We start from the raw sequence: 18,792 nt of genomic DNA, 5'->3' as shown, positions 1-18,792 counted from the left end.
ACAATTGATTTTCTCTTAAGTTGTTTGGTAGAAAAGGAGGAAGGAAAAAATGATAAAAGTAAATCAAGTGTGTTTTAGGTTGGAGATCTTATGTGTTCCACCAAAATTTGATCGATGGTACTCTTTTATTCCATTTTGCAAAATACAGAGTCCAAATTATCATTTAACAAAACACAAAGTTTGATCAATAACTTTTTCAAATCACATGGTCCAAAATAATTTTTACCCAATAAAAAATAAAGGTAAATGAGTAATTTTAATTTATTAGTATGTTATAAAAAATTCATTCTCATAGTTTGGGAGGAAAGATTTTGGTAGGGTCCACCTACATTTTTTTCTACCCAGTTTTCTTTTTCACCATATTTTCTTTCCGCCAACTAAACATACTTTATTCTAGGGTGAACATTTGATCCGCAAAACCCATAAAGAATTTATGGGTTGGAGACGACAAACTCAGATGACCTTACTCTTTTCAAATAGAGTACTAGTATTAGCCTTTGTTAGCAAGAAGGAAATGAATGAAACCACAAATAGTTAGTAATTAAAGAAAATCCACATTGTTGCAAAACCATACACGATTTTTATTCACCACAATTATACAAGCCCTAATTTGAAAGACTGATTTATGTTCAATAAGTTGCAAAGATCTTTCTTCTGCTGGGATTCACCAACTCACAAGCTCACAATTATTTCATTCATCACATGGCAGGTTATTCTCATACTTCTTGTGAATGTAGATGAGTTTCTTATTAATTAATATAACAATATGTTCAAGAGCAAGTGTAGTCCCATCAACCTGTGTCAAAGAATCAAGCTACTTTTGCAAGATATTCCTATGCATCTCTCTTTCTATGGAAACTATTTGAACTTGAAAGTTGAAACAGCAAGCAGTTAAGTTCTTCAGAAACATCATTGAGAGCTCTCACCCCTCAAAACAAATATTACATTACTTTCAAGCCATTTCTTACAAAACTCAACCTTGTATAGTTCTTTCTTGTGTGAAGAAAACAGTAAATGAATACAGCCTATACTATCACTCTTCTTCAACCAATAATGATCATGTCAAAACTTCTGGATATTTTTTAAATAGTAATAATTTGAGGAACTAGAAAGACCAATCAAACAGGACACAAAAATGTTCACAAAAATTTTGTGTTCAAGAGGTTGTTAGATCCTGGAACATGAATATACCGATTAGAAAGGACCGGCTGTTGCAAAATCGGAATTGGGAGTGGCACTGCATAGGGTTGCTCTCCACTGGCTATCAAAGGTGGAGCAACTCTTAGCTGCATTGCTTGGCCTGCTGCCGTAGTTCCTGCATTAAATTTTCAAAAATAAACATTCTACTTTCTTTATTATTATTATTATTATTATTTTACATGAAAGCATAGTGGTTCCAAATTCCAATATAAAAGAAAAGTCCAACTTAAAATATTGGAATATTAATAAATTTCTGAGTTGTAAGTCATTGCTGATGCTGCTTTTCTCATTACACTTTCATATATTATATGCCATTTATTTATCTAAGCTAAATCATTTGTTATAAATGCACTCTAGTAGTGAACATATCATTTTGCATTGTCAAAGAAATTTTATTTATCAATTCTTAGTTTTTGCTATGTAGAAGATAACACATATAGTCATATTATCAAGAAAATCATTCTAAATATATATTTCTCGAGAACAGCATATTACTCAGTAGATGAAAGACAGTAGCAACTATACAATAATAATACCTTGGTGCTTTGGAAACTGAGTTTGATGGGGAGATGACAATGGACGTGCAAATGGTGAAGAGAGAGCTGTCACACCCTGAACCATCTCCTACAATATACAAGTGGAAGACGATTAAGCTACTGGATAAAAATTAATTAAAAAATATTAATTTTGAAACCAAAGCAAACAATTCATATGCATTTGAAAAACTAAATCCAGTGTCCCATTGCATTGATGTAGTGTATCTTACTTGAGAAACTGGATGTACATAAACTAGCTGCCCAAGTCGTCCAACCATGACCTAGATTTTAGAAGGAATTTATTAACTCAATCACAAGAGGTAAAAGTAAAATAGAACAACCATCTAACAGAATCCAGACAGACATTTTTGGCAATTCAGTATAAATACTAAAAATCCTTTTTGGACATCAAACACGAATACTTAAAAAGTGATGCACTTACTGATTGAGAATTTGGATGCACAATGCCTGGTCCAGCCTGAATAGGATATTGGCTAGAATATCTAAGTGGTTGCATCCTGCTTCCCATATGTCCCACAATCTATAGCCAGAAAGAAAACTCTCAATAAGAATAATAACCATAAGGCAACTCAGCTAAACATTTTTTTAATATCAAAGAAATACTTAAATTCAAGTTACTTTTCTCGAAAAGTTTGTTTCAAACATGGAAGATCAGTCTAAAGGACATGCTAGATCAAGTATCAATATAAAATATCACTCAAAGGAATTCAATAACATTTAATGATACTTACAGGTTGTGGAAACTGAGAAGCCGCGACAACATTTCCAGTTGGAAAATTACCGTAAGGGAGAATCTTAACAGGTACAGATGCATGAGATCCAAAAGGGCTTAATCCAAGCTCTGACTGGGCAGGAACAGGTGTCGCAGAAGAGTGGTTTGGCATATAACCTAAGCCAGCAACTGTTTGTATCGCAGGAGTTGTTGATGTGGAATTTGTAAAAGATGGGGAGAATGTTTTGGCTGCTGGGTTGAGTTTAAATTCCTGTGGTGAAAGAGCAAAAAATATATATAACCCAATTACAGAGCACGTAGAAAAAATAAGAAGAATCTGCCAAAAATAAAGCGGAGATAAATGCCTTGAATTATTAGTTGTTTCTGCTAGCCAGCAGTGTTTATACCAATAACCAAACCAATATGATCACTCACATCAAGCAAAAGAAATTCTCCCATTCTTTTAAGTGGCCACTTAAAACAAACGTATCACTCACCTTAGCACTTCTATTATGAGATTGTGAAATTTGAGGCTGGTCCGTTTGAGTTGTTGCTACTGACTTATGCCAAGACTCTGAGGTAACATCCCCAACTGAACTTGTTGAAGTAGAGACACTTGATGAAACCGAAGTATTCCTTCCATTAAAAAGATCTGCTCTTAGTGATTGAGGACCACAAGATGCTCCAGAAGGTAGTAGCTTCTCTGCTGTAGCTGTCTGTCTCTCATTGGCAGGATTTATCTGGGTGACACCTGTATGTCAAGCATTAAAGAATTTTAGGAAAAAGAAGTCCTGGGACAGACAGGTAGTCATAACATGTAAAAACTTCTAAAAAAAAGTACCAAGATAATTAATGGATGATAAAATATCATAGAACTAGAATAAGATAATGTATGGTTATTCCATCAGAAGAATATTGATTTTGTATAATATGTCAATGGCAAAGAAAACTATCCACGAAACATGCATCGCCATTAGTGTAGACCAAGCACTCAAAAAATAGATCAATCAACTGTTGCCAAGGATGCTAGTTTTAAATCAGGTCCTTAATAAGTTATTTGGTTAACATGGTGAAAATAAATAAATAGGAAAATGTTCAATGTCAAGTTTCTTTGATCTCACTCCTTCACTAATTGATAATCTTAACATAGGACGTCCACGTCAAAATAGAGGCTTTCCAATTAATATTATCCTTACAGAGAATCCTTCCTTATAAATATCACAGAGATTAAGCAACTTCTAAATATCAAAACATTTTAAACAATGAGACAAGTGACATGGATATTGACTTACAGGTTGAACTTGAGCCTAAATCTTTAGTAGCCTGCAAAAAAAAAAGTTGAAAATTGTTAATCCAACATAGATAAAGTGACACACTTATTATGAAGAGTAAACAATTTTATCTTAACATACACTTTCTTCCTTAGAAAACTCTTGCAATCCATCATATCCACATTGTCTGTCAAAATTTAATTCCAAGGAAATAAAAAAACGGAAAGACTTGACAAAGGTGACACTATATAGCACTGCAACAGTGTCGAAAGACAAATACATTCTAATTGACATGATCAGGGCCAATGTTTCATGTCCAACAGGATGAGGACAAGAAATTTCCTTAGAAGACATGCATGGTTAATTTCAAAGGGCAAAAGTGATAGTAGAACAAAGGACAAAACTATATGTAAGCATTCTGGATGTCATTGTAAGGCACAAAGGGTTAAGGTCCAACTTCCCAAATATTTTGGAAAAGAAAAGTGGGAGAGAAATTAGAAGCTAATTATACCTCCCATCATTTGCAGCACCAGAGGTGTCTTTAATCTGCATTAAGGCGGGAAAAAGAACACAGCAAAATAAGGACTTGGAGAGAGTTCGTATAAGTTCATAAACATCATAGATAGACCTATGTAATTTGTCTCTCTTTCATGTTTACTTCTTACAAGGTTAGACCTATGACAAGATGGGATTGTTTGCAAGCAGCGAGAGGAAAATAAGTACTAGGACCCTGATTGCTAAAAGATATTTTCCCCTCATTTCATCCAATGTATTTCTAGATAGAGAACCAATGCTTCAACAAGCAAGATTGAATCAATTGACGAGTTAAAAATAGGATTTCTTGGAACTATAGCTCTTACTTTCAAACATTTCCTTAATTCCAAACTTCAGAAATTTTTCTTCTTTACTATTTTTCTCCCTCTCTTTCATTTTACTTCCTTTTAACTCCTGAGTTTTCAGCATATACATTCCAATTTTTTGTAATTCTATTCGAACTTACCAATCCAGCCAATTTTTTCCTTGACACAAAGCATGATAAAAATATGCATACAACTAAATAATTATGCAGAAAGGAGAAAGTACCTCGGCAACATTTCTCCCCTCAAGATCCTTTTTAGCATTTGAGGGCATCAAACTTGGAAGAAATCCATTCTCATTTTCCATTGAGTTCCTGCTATTTAAAGTAAAATTAATTATATAGCACACCATGACATAATCACATCATACATACCAAACACAGAAAATGTGAATACATAATAGGCATACAGTGATAAAAATCTGAAATATTATAAAGCAACACAAGAGAAACCAGGTCTCTAGACTTTTCTTAAACAAAATATATCCACCAAATGCACAACAAAACTAACTGATTCTAAAACCGAAATGAAAGGAAACAAAAACCAAGCTGAGTGCCTCTTCCTCTCCATTACAAGCACAAGTCAGAGACTAGTCCTAAAGGACGATTGCATATTAAATTCTAGAGAAATATACAAACCCAATATTCATCATCATTCATGACATTCATAAATACCAGTGTAGATGCTACACAAGTTTCAATAATGTTTTCATGGATTGGTACGTAACAAGAAACAAATATTGTCCTCTGTTGGAAAGAAAGACGGTGTACAATCACAAGGGCGTGAAGAGGTGATAAAGATATCAAAACATTATTTATTTTCATATATAATAGCAAAAATAAACAACAGGATCTACTGCCAAAAATTTGCATAGAACTCATTCAATAATACACAATACCTTAACTGTTCACCATTCTCTCTACACACAGTGGACTTGATAGATTTCTCAACATCATTCACTGAAAATTCTGCAGAAGGAATAGACTCCAGAACAGCTTCAGCATTGTTACAAGCCACATTCCCAGCATAACCATCAGCTGGAAGCTGAACCCCCTGAATAGCATCAACAAGGTAACATATTATAAAAAAAAAAATCAGGCTTTTTCTTCATTAAAGATCTCAAGAAATAAACAAATGGCACAAATCTCATACCTTTGCAACAACTTGAACAAGGTCACCTGAAAGAATTACAAGTGTATCTATCACTTCCCCATTTACTATATTTGAATTGCCTTGCCCTTTTTTAGTCATTCTCGCTTTCTTTAAAACAATACCTATGAGAAGATCATCAATTCAACACACTTTCCTAAGAAACTCCAATGAACAAAAGCAAAAGAATATCATAATTACAACAAATACATGCAAACACGACCAAGTTTTCTTCTTTATTAGTGGAAAGAGCTTTCATTAATGTGAAAACTAATAATGAATCTTCTTTATCTCAAAACAAAATAACAAGTAGATACAACATACAAAAGTATTGAACGGTTCATAAAGAACAAAGATCTGATTCTTTAGCCAAAAGAAGAATCATTCCCAACTTCCAGATCAGAATCCAATAAGATCAAACAATTCACCTACGGAATTCTTTTTTTTCAAAAAAAAGAAGGAACCAACTCCAAATTACAACAACAGCCCAAGAAAAAATTTCAACAATTCTATTGCATTAGATTCCAAACAAACAATTTGTACCGTATTCATTCTCGACAGAGGCAGTGTGGAAGATTCCAGAATAAACAGAGCCGTCTTTCACATGAACATCGACATGAAGACCAATGATGCACATAGTGGCGAAAAGCAAGGCTTCGTTCAGTGAAGAAGAAGAAGAAGAAGGGTTGTCATTGGATGGGAACTCTCTGCTTCTGCAATCCATATCTTGGTTTTTGTTCCTGATCCGAATCGAATTCTTCTCTCTGAAGTTTCTCTCTCTAAGGTACTGAAATCACGGTATTACAGAAGAGAGAGAAAGAGAGGTGGGACTCGCAAGCACGAACAATGCGGAAGGAACTGTACCCTCTCGGTCGAGTTTTCTTCACCGATTTCCTTCGCTACTCAAAACGACACCGAATAGCGTGCCGTTTTTATTCCTATATGAATAATGGAGCAAACAAAAACTATTTATTAAGCATATTAATATAAATTCAAATATTATAATAATATTTAATACAAAATTATATATTTAATAATTATATTAATATAAATTTAAATATTATAAAATATCATTATAAAAATAATATATAATATATATTTTTTTATTTTTATTAAAAAATTATCATTTATATTTGATCATATATATTAAAAAATTATAAATAAATTTTTTTATAATTTTTTTTAATATGTTTATGTCATTTTTTTATATATAATATTATTTATTTATTAAAAATTTAAACAAGATTTTGTCAAATGCATTTTGAAACTTTATAGATTTCCAAATAAAAATTATAATTGAAAATTAATGCCTTTTCCCAAAATAATAATAATAATAATAAATTAATGAGAGAACTTAAAATTATAAATTTTTAAATATTTTAAAATCATATATCTTCTCTTTCCCAAAACCCTGTCGCTTTTGCCAAAAACCCTAAATTCGTCTCTGCTTCACTGAAACACAGAAGAGTGGCCATCTTTCCTTCTCCGCTCCAGTGGACACCATGAGAAAGCCCAAATCCAAGTTCTTCCGCAAGCAGAACCGACTCTCGGAGGTCAACGAAATCGACCTTCTCAACTCATGGATCGAATCGCAGAAGCCGGAATCCGGCTCCAACCCATTAGCTCTTCCTCCTCTTCGCTCCGGCGAACCCGTTGGCCGACTCGACGGAGCGGCGTCGTTCTCGCGCTACTCGGGGGTCACCATGTTCGACCAGTTGCCTATTTCTCAGAAGACGAAGGATGGTTTGAAGGAGTCCAAATACATTAAGATGACTGACATTCAGAGGGCGGCTTTGCCTCACGCACTCTGCGGTAGGGACATTCTCGGTGCGGCGAAAACGGGTTCTGGGAAAACTCTTGCGTTTATTATACCGGTGAGTTGAATTTTTTGTTGATGCTGTTTCGTTTAATGTTTGAGGTTGCTGAGTAACTGAGAAATATGAAAGCATTTTGCGGGAAAAATTAAAGCTTTAGTTTTTGAATTTTGAGAATTGAGGGCATGTTTACTAGTCACTAAGGAAGATAATCATAGTGGTAATTAGCAATGAGAAGGAAGAAGACGATGAAAATTAAAGCTTTAGTTTTTGAATTTTGAGAACTGAGGACGCGTTTGCTAGTCACTAAGGTAAATAATCATAATGGTAATTAGCAATGAGAAAGAAGAAGACGATGCAAGTTAAAGCTTTAGTTTTTGAATTTTGAGAACTGAGGGCACGTTTGCTAGTCACTAAGGTAAATAATCATAATGGCAATTACCAATGAGAAAGAAGAAGACGATGAATATGAGGAATTTTTTAAATTTCAGTTATAGTGTATGGATCAAAACCTATTTCATGTAAACACAGGAATATTAGGTTGATATTGCTGCCAAATTGTTGGAAGAGGTGTTACTTAGTAGCATTATTTAATAGCTGATTATTGGCTAATTGGGGGATATTTTTCATGGGCAAAGTTGGGATAGTGTTTGAGGCTTACTGGCATTTAGGCTCCTTGATTTTAAAGGTGAGCTCTTAATTATGTTGTTAAGGCATATTAGCCTGAAGAAGCCAACAGAACCCAATTATTGCATTCTATCTAGTGGAATCACTAAACAATAAGTTAAAGCATTACCTGTATATAGTAAAATCATTTTTTACGTGAAGATTAAAGTCAGTGGGCTGCTCTTTCTTCATGCTTACAGTAAGATTTGGATTTTTTTTACCTTTCCTTCCTAAAGACAGTCTGAAAGTAGCTCATTTCTCTCAATGTTCAAATCAAATAGAAAAGTTGAAACGGTAAATGTTATTCACATCCTAATCATTCCCTGTTTCCGTCTTCTTCTGTAAACCCTTTTCAATGCTTAGAAAGTCAACGTTTTTTCGTACATTCTGTAACTGTTGATTTCAGGTTTTGGAGAAACTGTTCCGAGAGAGATATAACCGCGAGGATGGAGTTGGCAGCATTATTCTGTCTCCCACAAGGGAATTAGCTAATCAAACTTTTGATGTATTAAGATCAGTTGGAAGGCACCATAATTTTAGTGCTGGTCTTCTAATTGGTGGTCACAAAGATGTAGACATGGAGAAAGAGCATGTGAATGATATGAATATATTGGTCTGCACTCCTGGACGTCTTCTGCAGCACATGGATCAGACTGTAAATTTTGATTGCTCACAACTTCAGGTCTTAACTTTTTTTTAACTTTTTTTTTTTTGCTGAAGTACTTTGTTATTCTTCTTATTGTTACATTCAATTGTTTTATGTGCACAAATTATCTCAGATGATAAAAGTTAGTTGTGCAAGATCTAACAAAAACTTACATATATGTAATTTACTCGTCAGAGAAACCCCTCTTGTCATATCTGTTCTCTATAAAATTTTAGTCGTCAAAGAGACCCCTTTTCTCCTCCTTCCTTTTCTCGTTTTTGGTGCTCCATTTTCTTTTTTGTTGTTTTGCTAATTTTGGGGAGAACTCTCCTGGCCAGGGAACAGGTTTTGATCCTTGATGAGGCAGACCGCATTCTTGATGTGGGTTTTAAGAAAGCTGTAAATGCGATCATTTCGCAGCTGCCAAAGAAAAGGCAAACCTTTCTCTTCTCTGCAACTCAAACAAAATCTGTTCAAGACCTTGCAAGACTCAGTTTAAAGGATCCAGAGTACCTCAGTGTGCATGAGGAGTCTGATACAGCCACTCCTACAAGTTTGAACCAACGGGCAACTATTGTTCCTCTAGACCAAAAGTTGGACATGTTGTGGAGTTTCATAAAGTCAAATCTTAACTCCAAGATCTTAGTGTTCTTCGCTAGTCGCAAACAGGTTATCTTCTTGCTTTAGTTTTATCAGTGTTTATTTTTTTTCTTTTTTGTGAAAAGCCAAGTAATATTTAGATAGGCTTGTGTCTTGGTATCTTTTTTTACCATCTTTGAACTATTTTTGCAGGTAACATTTGTCTTTGAAGCATTCAAAAAGCTCCGTCCTGGAATACCCTTGAAGTGCCTTCATGGAAAAATGAAGCAGATAAAAAGAATGGCTATATATTCACATTTCTGTGAGGAAAAACGATCCATTCTATTCTGCACTGATGTAGGTTCAAGAGGCCTTGATTTTAACAAGGCTGTTAACTGGGTTGTTCAGGTGAGGATTTCGTATTCAAACAGAATTTTTCTATTGAATAAAAGTATTTGTTATGATTGGATATAAGATGGTCTTCTTGTGCATAGGTGGATTGCCCAGATGACATAAAAACATACATACACAGAGTTGGACGGACAGCTCGTTATGAGTCATGCGGGAAATCAGTTATGTTTCTTTTGCCCTCGGAAACAATAATGCTCGATAAATTGCGAGAAGAGAAAATACCCATAAAAACGTATAAGGTACACACATATATATTCATTGCAGTCTGAATAGTTTGTATTGCCACGCCAAAGTAACCAGTATTCTAATTGTTTAGGTAAAACAAGAGAGACTGCAACCAGTTTCAGGGCTGTTGGCGGCTTTGCTAGTCAAGTATCCAGAGTTGCAGTCTAAAGCTCAAAGGGCTGTTACAACATATGTACGGTCTATTCTTAAAAATAGGGACAAAGAGATTTTTGATGTGATGAAATTGCCTATTGATCAGTTTTCAGCATCACTTGGTCTTCCATTAACTCCAAAACTGCGTTTTCTAAATCAAAAAATCAAGAAAGAGAAAATATTAGGAAAACCTTCTGTTATTGAACCAGAAGATTCTACTGATGATGAGGAGGATGAATTGGATCGTCCTGGAGAAGAACTTGATATTGGTGAATTCAAGACAAAGGAAGTGGATACCGATGTGCTTCTCATAGACAACACCACAAATGAGGATGGTTCAGCAAGCAAAATTGCAGATGTCATGTATGCCATTTTTTTTCTTTTCCTTTTTCTTTGTTGGTGGCCAGTGCATAATTGGGTTTTAAAGGTGCTTTTGAAAATTCTGCTTGATTGTTGACAAATGATTGATCCAATAATCTCAAAATGGGTGTTATTTTGTAGAAAAGTGGGCTTCATAAATCTTATACACATGCTGTCATTTATCATATATTTTTTCCTCCTTGCAGACCAGCAACTCGAGTTTTGAAGAAAAAGAAGTTGAAGATCAATGTCCATCGACCGGTGGGAACCAGAGTTGTCTTTGATGAGGAGGGCAACACACTACCTCCACTTGCAAGGGTAGCTAACATGAAGAATGGTGGTGATTCAGCACTGCTTGATCAGGGTATGGCTTGTCAATCTCAACTTATTATATTAATTTTACTTGCAACTCCCTTACTATTTATTTCCCTACAGAAAAGAAGAAAGAATTTTACAAAAATTTGAGGGAAGAGATGAAGCTTGCAGACAAGGAAGACAAGCTTCTCGAACGCCACCGTCTCCAAGAAAAGAGAACCAAGGAGAAGATGAAGAGAAAGGGTAGAATGGAAGAGGAAGAAGAAGATGGCGAGGACTCTGATGAAGACGACTCTGGGAAGAAGGGTGCTAAAAGATCAAAGAAGTACTTCGATAGCGAAAGTGATGGAGAAGAAAATGAGGGTAAAGCTGTTATTAACACTGACTCAATATCTTTACAGGAGCAAGAAGCTTTGGCTCTCAAATTGCTAAGCTCCATGAACAAAATTTAAGAGTGAAACATGGATTGGTAAAACCTAACTCTGCCCAATCCAACCAATTTTGTCAACATGAATTTACCTTTTGAGTTGTACCATTTGAATTTTGTTAATATACTTAATTTGTTAATTAAAGTTTTTATAATTAATAGAAAGTTCTTTGATACGGACAAGTTGTATCTTCCTTTTAGTAAAATAGAAAGATGAGTGTTCAAGTTTGCTTTTCATTAGGTTTGGCTTATACGTAATCATTTATATCTGTATACCATACAAATGAAGAAAAGCATATCTCATGCTAATAATATAAACACAAAACAAACATTACTATTTTGTCTTCAATTAAGGGTTGATTTCTATTGTCTCAAGGTCCTGATTTTTAATTTTGATTGCCATATATTTTATATTCAGAACTCTTCTTTCCTTTTATTTTCTAAAAAAAATATTAAGAAACATTACGAGTTCAACGCGTATGAAACTTTATTTTTAATTAGTTCGAGAATGACATTTACATGTTTATATCTTTCCTATTAATTTGGAAAAAAAATTCTTATTAACGCTTGCTTACAACCAATAAAAGACCACAACTCCTGTAAGGAGACTGATACCTTACAAATAACAATCAATAATAGCAATATAATCTTGATACAACCCTTCTTCAACAAACTTCATGTTTCTCTTTTTCATAATCCATATCAAATGCTAGTGAACTCCATTCCATTCCACTAAATCCTACTTCGAACCAAGAATTCGCGCTTTATTTGATCTCTCAAAACTCTCCTTAGTAACTTGTTCGATGCTGTTCGAGGAAACTCGGGAACAATCTTTACAGAACCTACCTGTTATACCGTTTCAAGTGTTGGAAAAATCAAACTAATGATGAGGTAAATAATGAAGGAAAACAGCAATGTATTGTATGCAAACAAACCAAAGCTTGTTATGGTTTATATGAAATTTAGTACTGTAATGTCAGTTAAATTGAGAGAGTTGAAATTGGAACCTTGAACAATGGATTAAGATTACTTTGAATGGCTTTTGAGAATTTTGTCCTTAGATTTTCAGCTTCAGAGTTATATCCATTCTTTAATACCACAAACATAACCAGCTGTTCTGGACCGCCATCAACTGGAGACACGCTCACTGCTGCTGTCTCTAAGATGCTCTCATCAGCTCGGTCACATACACGTTCGATTTCAACAGAACTTGTCTACATATCAAGAACAATATGGACGTCAGCATGATTAAAAGAGTTTAAGCTCGTAAAACTACCCCATGGAAAAGAGATTGTAAGGATCTTAATGAGAGCGATACCTTAATGCCCCCAAGGTTCATGGTGTCATCAGCTCTACCTTGTACAATGAAATAGCCTCCAACAGTTCTCTTGAGGATGTCTCCATGTCTCCTGAGGCGCTGCAAATTCATAGCTCGTGTTGTAACAAGTTTCTTACAAAAATATCTTTACTATGCTTGCTAGAAAAGAAATCCTAGAAGAAACTTGACAAAAAATTCTCACATCTCAGTGAGTGGCATAAAAAGAATAGTAGAAGAAATCCCTGATGAAACTTAACAAAGAATTACTTATGTTTCAAATGAGAAGTTGCAGCTATTTTATTTTCTATACACAATTAAAGAGCTGGGTCTATAAGGATAAAAAAAGAATAGTTCTAGGCATACCATTCCTTTGTATAATGGCATTCCCTTATAGTAAACTTCTTCATGATCGGCGTTAAGCAACCTATCAGTTGCGCCTAAGTATAGAGGGAATAAGCCCACTTCACCTATACAAGCTTGCTCATCTGGCTGTCATTTTAGTCAAAGAAAAGAGAAAACAAACAAATTCATAAAGAAACAAAAAAAATTCATAAAGAAACATACTCTAAATTCACTTTGCAAATTCCTAGAAACAAGAACTGTTGTCACCATTTCACTGAAGATGAAATCCAATAAACATAAACAAGCTTGAATATATGTTCTTACATAAGGTTTTCCATGTTCATCAAGGATGACAAAGCCAGTTGTCATTGATGCAGTGCTGAATGCACCAAAAGCTTGAGGTTGCAGTAGACTTCCTTGTATGTAAGACGATGCAAGCTCTGTCCCTCCACAACATTCGACAATGGGCTTGTAATATGCTTGCGAAGATAGCCAAAGGTCATCATCGACATTAGATGTTTCTCCTGTGGATGCAAAGGACCTGCATAAATTCAGACATTTATTGTTCTTGCGAAAACCATGCAACCAAACATACCAAAAGTTCTAATCGAATATTACTTTATTTTTGTCCAATCCAGGCCATTCATACACTGTGTATTCTTCCAGGCTTTCACTAGGCTTGGAACTGTACCTAAAATATTCACACCTGCATCCTGGACAAGTACAACAGAAAAGTACCAGTAGATAATTGGATCAGATGTGATAGCCTCTTGAAAAAACTATTGCTACCAAGCACAATGCTTGTATGTTTTTCTTCTTCTTTCCTCTTTGCTTAGTTTACTTGTGTTCAAACTCCATCATAAGTGTACAGATAAGCTTAAGCTTTCATAAACAGAAACGGAATTTTCCATAACCTCGCATAGAAATAACAATGACAAAAAGCTTTCTTTTACTTTTTTATACTGTTAGGACAGTTTGTTCAAACCATGACATGTTTCTTATCAAAGGCTAATCCATCTCAAAACAAGACACATAAGAATTGCAGTGGAAGCTGTTATTAATGGTGTTATACCTGAACAAATTTGCCAAAGCCATGGCCTAGAGGAGATCCATGATAGAGAGCAAGTGTTGCACCAGACAAAAAGCACGAGAAAAGTAGAATTGGACCCATCACCCATCCTAAATTTGTTGGCCAGCAGACAACATCTCCAACTTGGACATCCATATTGGCCCATGAATCAGCTGCACACCTAATTGGAGAAAGTTGTGTCCATGGAATAGCTTTTGGCTCTCCTGATGAATATGAAAAATAAGAATTGAAAAATCCTTGTTAAGTGTATGTTGAAGCATAGTTATCGCTAATTACAAGTTGTAAAAAAATCTATTTACCTGTTGTTCCGGATGAAAACAGTATATTTATCAAGGAGTAAACTGGTTGATAGCATGGAGAATAAGTTCTGCCAATAAAAGGAGAGAAAACGGCATGAAAAACTTTAAATGTCATCTGGGATATGTCTTTTTAACATCATTTAAAATTTCTAATCTGTGAAATGGTGAATCTTTGGTTTGCGTGTTACCTTGAAAGATTGCTAGCATTGGAGAGGAAGTCTCCCCATGACATATCCTGTTCTCTTAACTGAATGCCTATCTTACTTCCAGTTGCCGGGAGGACAATCGCTTTAGCTGGTGCAGCTTCCACAACTCGACTGCAACAAGTAAAAGAGCATGACACAACAAGTAATTAGTAGTAGATTACAGTAGTCCATTTCTTTTGGCATTGTTTGATCATTTGTTTAAGTTGCTAATACATTTGTAGATCACTAGTAGAAATTTCATGAAATAAGCATTGAAGGATTAGAACCATTGTCTTCATTCATTAATATCTTTGTTCACTTTTTTCCAACCTAAGCATTGAAGTTGCTTTTTCCTTTCTGTCTTTCTGTTCTTGAATTCTATTATGACATGTATTTGTGTCTCTACCACCTAAACTATAATAAAGAAGAATGAGCTAAGATATGTTGCGTCAAAACTTTGTTTTACCTGTATAGAGGAAACTTGTGACCACCTCTTAGTATGAAATCCTGAAATTTAATTTTGTTTTAAGAAAATAATCACCATAAAGCAAACAGAACCAAAACTAAAGTGAAATGGAAAGCATGATTACAGGGACAAGCCGAATTAAAGTCTTTCCAATGGTCGATTGCTTACTAAAAGGAAAAATGTTTCTTGTATAACCACATGACTGGACTGGATCAACCTCTACAGTCTCTACTAGTTTGGAACAAATGCAGAACATATCATGGCAATAATAAGAGGTTCCATCTAAATCAGCAGTTTAAGGCAGAAATCTAAACAACTGAAGATACATGACGAGACTTAAGACAGCAAGAGTGCACAAAATCTTACATCTTATATGTGTGTGACTCATTATGATGTTATTACAATAGCTGGTATTTTCAGCAGCAATCTGTTTCTCTTTTCATTTTGCTGTAATGAAACTTTTTCATATATGCAGATAAACATTGATTGAATAAGTGGGATTATCTTTCCTTGGGATTAGATTTCTAAACGTTAAACTAGACTTCTCAAGGAAAGAAGCACTGACCTGGGTAAAGATAGCCTTTGCTTGTGACACACGCAAGCGAGTTGCGATTTCCTTTGGAGCAAAGCTGTCAGCTATTGATACAACAACAAGACCTGATAGTATAATTGCTAAGTATATTATAACTGCATTAGCTGTCATTGGCATGTCAATTGCAATTGCATCACCCTTTGAAAACATGGCATCAAGCACCTTAGCAGCAGAGCTGTGAAGATGAAATTATAAATCATACTGATTAGTGCAATCTAAAAAGAGCATCAAGGAGAGTCATTGCAATTGTGAACCTTTAAGATGAGTTAATGTCTAACTTTTACTCTTGAATATAGTATGCTGAGTTCAAAATTGATCGAGGCCGTGAAAAATAGTAAGGAACATTTCTCTATACTATAAACATGATGCAGTGACAATTCAAACACTTTCATAACAAGATATGAACCAAGGTAAAGGAAGTGAGAGCATACATTACTTGCTCCCGGAGTTCCCTTAGTGTTATAAAGTTTACAGAAGATTCATCACAGCCTTCATCTCTCCATACAATAGCCAAACTATCATCATCTTTTTTAGGATTTGAAGTGGGCAACAAACAGCATTCAGCAATGTTCAAAACTGCACCCGGAAGCCATGATCCACCATACTTGGATTTATCAGATCTGTCTAGGATGCATTTTGGTTCTTCTTGGAATGAAAGTGAAAGCTCTTTCAGAACAATCGACCAATAAGCCTACCAATTGTGTTAAGTTAAGACAATTAGTATTTTTTTTTTTTAAAAAAAAAAAAACTGCTATCTCAGCATAAGGCTTGGACAATACATGAAACTTGAAATTTACCTCAGGGTGCTGAGCAGAGAACTTCTGGAAGAGGCTATAACTTGTTATAGGATCCTTATATAAAGGTCCAAGAAAGCTTGAAGCATGCTTCTCCATGAGACGTCCCAAATTTGTATGTTTAGACTGAGATCTTAGAAGTAGACAATACCTAAACTCAGTTAAAATTCAAGTGAAAGTACAAGCTGACATATCCAATATAGTATATTTCTCATGACAAAGTGTAAATTTCTCAAACAGTTGGTGTAAGCACTAAACTTAAGATACATATAAACACAACCTACTGATGATAACAATTTTGAAATGAAAAATTATTATTTCAACTTTTTTCCCCCATTTTACTTTCAATTAATATGATGTGGAATATGCCATATTCATAGAGCAAGTACGTTTTCATTCTAAAATAGTTGGAATTTTGTGAGGATATTCACCTGTAATCAAGCTCTAATGACAAACGAAATCATTACTTATGACATATAAATCTACTCTTTTAGCTCTCTTGGTTCCATAGTCATGTTACATATAAGATAAAAAAAAATCACTAAAGAAAAATGTAGTTGAAGTTGAGAAGTTACAAAGAAGGAAACCAGTAGGGAGGAGGGCCTTTGGAGGAGACATCCCAATGTGCATAGACAGAGTAGTAAACCAGCTGGTGCAGCCCATGTGGGTGCCAAGGCTTGAGCAGTTTCCGAGCCACCAGGTGCCTCCAGACCTCACTTGGGTCGAACCCATTGGCGCAGCTGATTGAATCTTCAAGGACCCTTCGGAAGCCAATGGCCTCCTCAGTAGTCTGACCAGCCTGAACCAAGTCTTCCACTCCTAACTCACTTATGCTCTTCTTTCCCATATCTGCTGTTTGATCAAATCACAGATAAGTTGAGGATTTGTTGGTAAAAGGAAGTTTTGTTTGTTGTGGTGTGTTGTGTTAGGTGGTAAAGGTGATCCCAGGTTGAGCCACGTGATGATGTCTACTATAGTCATCTACTATTCTACTATCCAATCAACTTGGTCCTAAAATAGATGTAAAAAATAAATGTATAAATAAATAAAAATGGTCCCATAACTATCATAACTCAATAGGGAAAATAATGGAAATCTGACTATTGATGCATTAAATAAGTATCATAACAAAAATACCTTACCTACTATATTTTTTTTAGTTCTAAAAATAATCTTGTCATTTGTTTACGACTTTCTCTCTCTACACTTTCTATTCTCTTCCTCACTCTCTCGGTTTCGAAATCAAAATCCCCAAAATCTCTCACTCTCCTTTTGCATTCACTGTCTATTCTGTGGACATTGTCTTCCACGACCACAACCACACATCAGTGGTAAGAAATCTTGACCGGAGTAGGCGAGAAAACTCAAGAGATCGACGAAACAACCCTGAAATAGTCAAAGGTGAGGGATTTACTTGTTTATTCTGCAATAAATTGTCTGGGTCTGGTTTATTTGTTAATTTTTTGTTCATAGGATAGATCGAGGCTGGGGAATGAAGAAATCTGAGTTTTTTTCGAGATTTTTGTTCACCTCGATAGAAATCGATAAGCCTCAATAGTATATGTTAGGTTTTGGATTTGATTGTGCATCGATAGACCTTGATAGAATTAGACATACTCTAATTTTGCATTTGCCTCGATAGAGTTAGATATATTCTTATTTTGCATTTACCTCGATAGGCCACGACAGTAGTGCCTAACATCTATATTGTTTGAAACCTAGATAGGCCTCGATAGATTTACGTATTTTATGATTTTGCATGGGCTTCGATAGCCCTCAATAGGCATCGATAGGCCTAGTTAGAATTAGGTATATTCTTATTTTACCTGTGCCTCGATAGACCTCAACAGGCCTCGATAGGCCTCGACAGTAATAGTCAGCATCAATATTGTGTGGTACCTCGACAGACCTCGATATTTTATCTGTCGTTTGATTTTTTTTAAACCTTGATGGGCCTTGACATGCCTCGATGGTCCTTGATGTTTACCAGATTGTTTAAAATATATTCCTAATAGTTTTTTTTTGTTTTTTTTTTTCAGATGCCTAACCTTATTATGTCGTTGGAGAAGCATTTTCCTGGTCGTGTCACCTATAGGAGTAGTGCTTACTTGGATACCTTTATAGAGCAGTTTAGGAGGCATGGACTTATTGAACGGGCAGAGGCATGCTCATTGGGACAGTTCTTTAAGGTGAAGCCCTTTAGTTTTTCTGGGGTTCTACTGCATCAGCTTATGTTGCAAAAGGTGGAAAGCAAGAAGCCTGAAGAGGGCCAGTTCTACTTAGGCAACACTCTTTGCAGATTTGGGATTGCAGAGTTTGCCCTAGTTATCGGGCTGAATTTTGGAAACACACCGTCCCCAGATG

The 18,792-nt window shown here is 35.2% G+C and overlaps 3 protein-coding genes across 7 annotated transcripts; 1 reads left to right on the top strand and 2 right to left on the bottom strand.

Moving 5' to 3' along the window:
• Positions 1 to 846: 846 nt before the first annotated feature.
• LOC133781624 (polyadenylate-binding protein-interacting protein 3) lies at positions 847 to 6,665 on the bottom strand. Of its 5 annotated transcripts, none has more exons than XM_062220677.1 (13): positions 6,290 to 6,665; positions 5,750 to 5,775; positions 5,496 to 5,650; positions 4,824 to 4,914; positions 4,252 to 4,286; positions 3,882 to 3,927; positions 3,762 to 3,792; positions 2,967 to 3,220; positions 2,489 to 2,740; positions 2,179 to 2,277; positions 1,967 to 2,017; positions 1,737 to 1,824; positions 847 to 1,315 (listed from the first exon to the last, which is right to left on the bottom strand). In XM_062220677.1, the coding sequence occupies exons 1-13, from the start codon at positions 6,468 to 6,470 to the stop codon at positions 1,140 to 1,142; spliced, it is 1,485 nt and encodes a 494-aa protein (XP_062076661.1). In that variant the 5' UTR covers positions 6,471 to 6,665; the 3' UTR covers positions 847 to 1,139. The 5 variants fall into 5 exon arrangements, with proteins under 5 accessions (XP_062076661.1, XP_062076656.1, XP_062076658.1 ...); XM_062220672.1 differs by having other exon boundaries at positions 5,750 to 5,871; positions 6,290 to 6,663; XM_062220674.1 differs by having other exon boundaries at positions 4,824 to 4,911; positions 5,750 to 5,871; positions 6,290 to 6,662.
• A 483-nt stretch (positions 6,666 to 7,148) lies between these two features.
• Positions 7,149 to 11,579, top strand: LOC133781623 (DEAD-box ATP-dependent RNA helicase 32). Its single transcript, XM_062220671.1, has 8 exons — positions 7,149 to 7,620; positions 8,633 to 8,908; positions 9,218 to 9,541; positions 9,665 to 9,859; positions 9,946 to 10,101; positions 10,179 to 10,603; positions 10,807 to 10,964; positions 11,036 to 11,579. The coding sequence occupies exons 1-8, from the start codon at positions 7,249 to 7,251 to the stop codon at positions 11,365 to 11,367; spliced, it is 2,238 nt and encodes a 745-aa protein (XP_062076655.1). The 5' UTR covers positions 7,149 to 7,248; the 3' UTR covers positions 11,368 to 11,579.
• A 225-nt stretch (positions 11,580 to 11,804) lies between these two features.
• Positions 11,805 to 17,329, bottom strand: LOC133781622 (probable CoA ligase CCL12). Its single transcript, XM_062220670.1, has 14 exons — positions 17,004 to 17,329; positions 16,432 to 16,561; positions 16,066 to 16,325; positions 15,608 to 15,809; positions 15,043 to 15,083; positions 14,580 to 14,708; positions 14,392 to 14,459; positions 14,075 to 14,295; positions 13,621 to 13,715; positions 13,327 to 13,543; positions 13,024 to 13,149; positions 12,661 to 12,759; positions 12,350 to 12,556; positions 11,805 to 12,188 (listed from the first exon to the last, which is right to left on the bottom strand). Exons 1-14 carry the CDS (start codon positions 17,273 to 17,275, stop codon positions 12,075 to 12,077), a joined length of 2,181 nt encoding a protein of 726 aa, XP_062076654.1. The 5' UTR covers positions 17,276 to 17,329; the 3' UTR covers positions 11,805 to 12,074.
• Positions 17,330 to 18,792: the final 1,463 nt, after the last annotated feature.

Source organism: Humulus lupulus, chromosome 6 (genome assembly GCF_963169125.1).
Source record: "Humulus lupulus chromosome 6, drHumLupu1.1, whole genome shotgun sequence".
NCBI lineage: Eukaryota > Viridiplantae > Streptophyta > Magnoliopsida > Rosales > Cannabaceae > Humulus > Humulus lupulus.
Note: the sequence above shows the minus strand (reverse complement) of the source record. Positions and strands in the feature narration are given on the sequence as shown.

Excerpts from the sequence above, each read along its gene's own strand:
- LOC133781624 (XM_062220672.1), bottom strand. The coding sequence starts at position 6,470 with ATGGATTGCAGAAGCAGAGAGTTCCCATCCAATGACAACCCTTCTTCT. Across the intron at positions 4,287-4,823 it reads AGGGGAGAAATGTTGCCGAG|ATTAAAGACACCTCTGGTGC; the intron begins GTACTTTCTCCT and ends GCCTTAATGCAG. Across the intron at positions 2,278-2,488 it reads CTTCTCAGTTTCCACAACCT|ATTGTGGGACATATGGGAAG; the intron begins GTAAGTATCATT and ends TTCTGGCTATAG.
- LOC133781623 (XM_062220671.1), top strand. The coding sequence starts at position 7,249 with ATGAGAAAGCCCAAATCCAAGTTCTTCCGCAAGCAGAACCGACTCTCG. Across the intron at positions 10,604-10,806 it reads AGCAAAATTGCAGATGTCAT|ACCAGCAACTCGAGTTTTGA; the intron begins GTATGCCATTTT and ends TCCTCCTTGCAG. Across the intron at positions 10,965-11,035 it reads TTCAGCACTGCTTGATCAGG|AAAAGAAGAAAGAATTTTAC; the intron begins GTATGGCTTGTC and ends ATTTCCCTACAG.
- LOC133781622 (XM_062220670.1), bottom strand. The coding sequence starts at position 17,275 with ATGGGAAAGAAGAGCATAAGTGAGTTAGGAGTGGAAGACTTGGTTCAG. Across the intron at positions 15,084-15,607 it reads CAAAGGCTATCTTTACCCAG|GATTTCATACTAAGAGGTGG; the intron begins GTCAGTGCTTCT and ends ATTAAATTTCAG. Across the intron at positions 14,460-14,579 it reads AATGCTAGCAATCTTTCAAG|AACTTATTCTCCATGCTATC; the intron begins GTAACACGCAAA and ends TTTTATTGGCAG.